Raw genomic sequence first — 4,303 nt, forward strand, 5'->3', positions numbered from 1 at the left:
CTCATTAAGATGTTTTTAAGCTACCCCAAAGCTCCAAATTGCATATCTAACCTCCTAGGGCATGGTTTCCACGTAAAGTTGCAAACTTTACGTACATGCATGGTCCTAAATGCCAAAACCAAGCTAATGGAAAGGTTTAACCCAAGGAGAAAGGCCAAAGCTTGCCAAATCTGATAACTTTATGACTATAGGGACTTAGAGGAGCCCAGAAGTTACAACTTCAGATCATGACCAATACCCGAAATGATTTACAAATATGCTAAAATGGCCCTAAACCTATGCTTGAATAGGTCTAGCTAAAGATAAGTCAAGGTAACGACTTGTTACCTTCAAAATGATGCCAAAAATGAAGTAGAGTCAGATCCACAGGCTTCTCTTTGCTCCAAGCTCCTTAGACTTCAAGCCTTCTTCACAAAATCCAGCTTCCAAGCTTCTTAACACACAAGAATTGAGAGTAGGCGATATTAGGGTTTTTTCTGAGCTCAAGGAGGACGGTAAAGGGAGGCTGAGGGAGGCTAATGACCCTTTAAATAGGGTGCAAAACCCTGGAAATTAGGGTTTCATTTTGCAACTCCTACTCGTCGAGTTGGGGTCCTCCAACTCATCGAGTAGACCTCATAAAGTCACGCGGCCTGAATTGTTTCTACACGACGAGTTGGGGCATCCAACTCGTCGAGTAGGTCTAAGAACATGACTATAAACTTTAAATTTTTATACCTGGGAGTCGGGATGTTACAATAGTTGTCCAGTTTCTCGATCTTCCGGTCATGTTTGCAGTTGAATTTGTGCTTTCTTCACTTGATTTCATAGATTTCAACAATTGAAGCAATCTATTGTAATCTTCCTTGGTGAGACTGGGTGTCTGCTGTGGAACATCTCCACTGATGGTAGCAGCACGAGGGTTCTATTGCTTAGATTTGTTTTGTTGATTTTTTGGAAGTGGTGGGTTTTACATTCCACCAATCAGGATAACCAATGAGTTCGAAACACCCGTCGATTGTATGTCCTGATCTATGGCAATGGGAGCACCAACGATCATCGTTCCTCCCATTCATGTTTTTGTCTTCTTTCTTGTTGGAGTTATTTTAGGAGTTACCTTTCATTATAATTCTTGAGCCAAGTTTGTTGTTGCTGGGAAGCCGCTGCCTCATTCATGTTAATTCTGGATGTGCCAACCTTCCATTTATTGTTCATCTTGACTTAGCAGGTGGTACGCATTGCTTAAAGTGGGTAGTGGGTCGGTGCTAAGAATTTGAGTTCTCAAAGCTCCGTAATCATCATTAAGTCCCATAAGAAAATCATATAGGCCCTCCTTTTCTTTAATCTTCATGATTTCCTTTGTGATGTCGCATGTGCAACTTTGACAGGTACACGAAGGTGACATACTTATCGATTGTGCTTCATCCCAGATTTCTCTCAGCTTCGTGTAGTAGGCTGAGATGGTCATGCTTTCTTGACGAATCAGGGTGATTGTTCTTCTTAATTCATAGGCTCTTGGCACATTCTCCCTTCCAAATCTCTTTTCCAGATCCAACCATATTTCATGTCTTTTGACTGTGTATTTGACACTACTCTTGATTTCTTTCTCCATTGCACTGACAAGCCACCCTCTCACCATGGCGTTACATCACTTCCAGTTCATCAGATCTGCTGATCCTTCTTCTGGCATAGACATTGAGTTATCGATGAAATCTACCTTATTCTTGGCGAACAAAGCATTCATCATCTCATTCTTCCAGTCGCTATAGTTTCCATCATGGAGAAGATTCTCTCCAACAAAATTTAGCTCGGGATGATCAGAAGATGTAAGGAAATATGGAGATGAAACATCAATAGTTTTCGTTTGTGGTGGCGGTGGGATTGATCCTTCGCTGCTAACCATTGTTTGAGCAAAGTTCTAGGTTTAGTTTCCCAGATTTTGCTCTGATACCATATCAGAATCATAGAATGAGAATATCAATTATCTTGTTATCCAAAAGTTGAATCGGGTACATGTTTATATACTAGGATAAAAGAATCCTAAACAATATCAAATAGCTAAAAACTAAGAAGTAACGAGATAAACATCGAACAAGAAATATATTATGTAGTTATATGTAATTTCATATAATCCGTGAGAAAGAAAATCGAAATATATGCATATATAGATTTCATACAGGAACAAATAAATAATCAAATATATGTAATTTCATGATCAAGCAAAAATCGAAAGAAAGTAGTAACCTTTTGGTGCACAACAACGAAGGTTTGAAGCACATAATGATGCTGAGAGTTATAAACAATAAGAATGATGTTGTAGGAGAATGTTTCAAGAAAAGCAACGATTGCTAATAAAATTGAGACGCAGATTCAAGGATGAATCATATATGTAAATTAATTTGAATATAAATTTTTGAGATTCATTCCAAAATTACATGCCTTTCAGTTTTATTTAGATAAATACATTCATTTTTCTATTGTTGATTTGACGGTGGAATTTGAGTAATTGAGGTATCAAAAATCCGATCAGAATTCAAATGCACAATAAGCACAATAGATATAATTTTTTGCTGTATTGCAATTTTTCGGTGTGCTACCCCTAAAATTTAGGTTTTTACCCCTTCCATTTGTTCCGGCTCCGCCACCGGATATAATGATGTCTTTTTGTGAGAAGATATAGCTAAAAAAAAATTATAAAGATTCTGGTAATAGGAACCCTAATAGGAAGATTTCTTAAAAGATTGAAGATTTCTTAAAAGATTGAAGATGGGGACAGCAATTGATATAATATTTATGGACCCTTGGATGTTAAAAAAGTGGCTTGGAATTTTCATTTAATAAAAAGTTTTCATCGGTTAACAACCGGTGTCCATATAGGCTGATGAGTTTTTTTCACTTCCCATCAACAAATTTCTGTATATCATTTTCTTAATGAACGAATGAAGCATAGCTGCAGCAGCAGCAGATTCTATGAATAAATAAATAAATAAATAAAGCAACATATTCAAAACAAATAAAACATACAAAATTCATTTAATATATAATTTATATCTCCTCATCATCACATGCCTTATACTTGGAACGGTGGTGTCCACACCTTAGAGTTCTCCTCCGCCTGTACCTTCCCGCCGCCGGTCCGACTGCCTTCAACAAAAGCATAATACCTCAAGAAGAAAGCAAGAGTCAAAACCAACCATTCCAAACAGAACATCAAAACACAGAGTCCACCGGCCATCTTCAATATCACCTCCGCATCATCCTCCCTCACATACGACTTCAACGCCGCCAAGAAATTCGAAGTCGTCGTGAAAATCAGAACAGATACAGATCCCTGGAAAATCGCGGTGAGGACAGCCGCCACCATGTGGGCTGCGTACCACTTGTTTGACCCGGCAGACACGGCGTTGCATCCTGAGATGGCTCCGGCGATGGTGATGATGTGGAGGAGGACAAGTAGTCCGCCGGCGACGGAGGGGAGAAGGCGGAGGGAGAGTGTGAGGAAGATACAACTGGAGGCTGCTCCCAATAAGACGTAATTGCTGATGAGGAAGAGTTTGTGGGTCTTGTAGTGTGATTGAACATCGCTTGAGAAACCCATTTGCTTAAGCTTGTTGTCTGAGCTTTCCGGCGATCGGTGGCGGTGTTGGTGACTTGGTGGCGATGTAATTACAGTAGCGGAGATTGGGAGGAGATGTTAGATGGTATTGAAGAGAAGGCTTTAGTGTGTTAATTTATATGTATAGATACAGATACATATGCATTGAGGACCGTTGGTTTGATAACGGCTATATGATGGCTCTTGTAATTTGTTGCTTATTGTATAAGGAAAAAAAAGGGTTGCTACCTTTCAAATTGATGGTCAATTGACATTTTATTTTATTTAGAGGTTTAAAAAATACTGAAATTTTGAGAAAATCCTTTACAATTTTTATATTTTATACGAAGATTTACTGTTTTGTTTTTTCTAATATAAAATTCCTATGTTTTAAGAAAAATAATTGTTGATAACTAGTATCTTCCCTAATAAATAAAGAACTTTTTACCACATGTCCTCTTTTCCTTTATTTGGACACTTGACATTTTCTAGATTTTTTGAATTTTCTATTTTCCACTTGTCATTTTATTGTATTTTTTATTTTGTTAAATTAAAATTCCACATTTAATATGTATGGCAATATATATATATATATATATATATATATATATATATATATATATATATATATATATATATAAGGTATTAATTAGAAAGTGTTTATATATGTAATGTATTTAATACATTAAAGCATCATTAATTTTAATAATTCAAACTTTTTCTTATTTT

General features: G+C 36.8%; 2 protein-coding genes across 2 annotated transcripts; both read right to left on the reverse strand.

Annotated features, from left to right (window-relative positions):
• Positions 1 to 1,183: 1,183 nt before the first annotated feature.
• LOC145121546 (uncharacterized) lies at positions 1,184 to 1,618 on the reverse strand. Its single transcript, XM_079057275.1, has one exon. It carries the CDS (start codon positions 1,616 to 1,618, stop codon positions 1,184 to 1,186), a length of 435 nt encoding a protein of 144 aa, XP_078913401.1.
• Positions 1,619 to 2,787: 1,169 nt separating this feature from the next.
• Positions 2,788 to 3,715, reverse strand: LOC145159180 (uncharacterized). Its single transcript, XM_079078116.1, has one exon. The coding sequence runs from the start codon at positions 3,575 to 3,577 to the stop codon at positions 3,050 to 3,052; it is 528 nt and encodes a 175-aa protein (XP_078934242.1). The 5' UTR covers positions 3,578 to 3,715; the 3' UTR covers positions 2,788 to 3,049.
• Positions 3,716 to 4,303: the final 588 nt, after the last annotated feature.

The sequence above is a fragment of the Lactuca virosa genome, chromosome 1, assembly GCF_052849685.1.
Source record: "Lactuca virosa cultivar CGN04683 chromosome 1, Lactuca_virosa_CGN04683_v6, whole genome shotgun sequence".
Classification (NCBI taxonomy): Eukaryota; Viridiplantae; Streptophyta; class Magnoliopsida; order Asterales; family Asteraceae; genus Lactuca; species Lactuca virosa.

Excerpts from the sequence above, each read along its gene's own strand:
- LOC145121546 (XM_079057275.1), bottom strand. The coding sequence starts at position 1,618 with ATGGTGAGAGGGTGGCTTGTCAGTGCAATGGAGAAAGAAATCAAGAGT.
- LOC145159180 (XM_079078116.1), bottom strand. The coding sequence starts at position 3,577 with ATGGGTTTCTCAAGCGATGTTCAATCACACTACAAGACCCACAAACTC.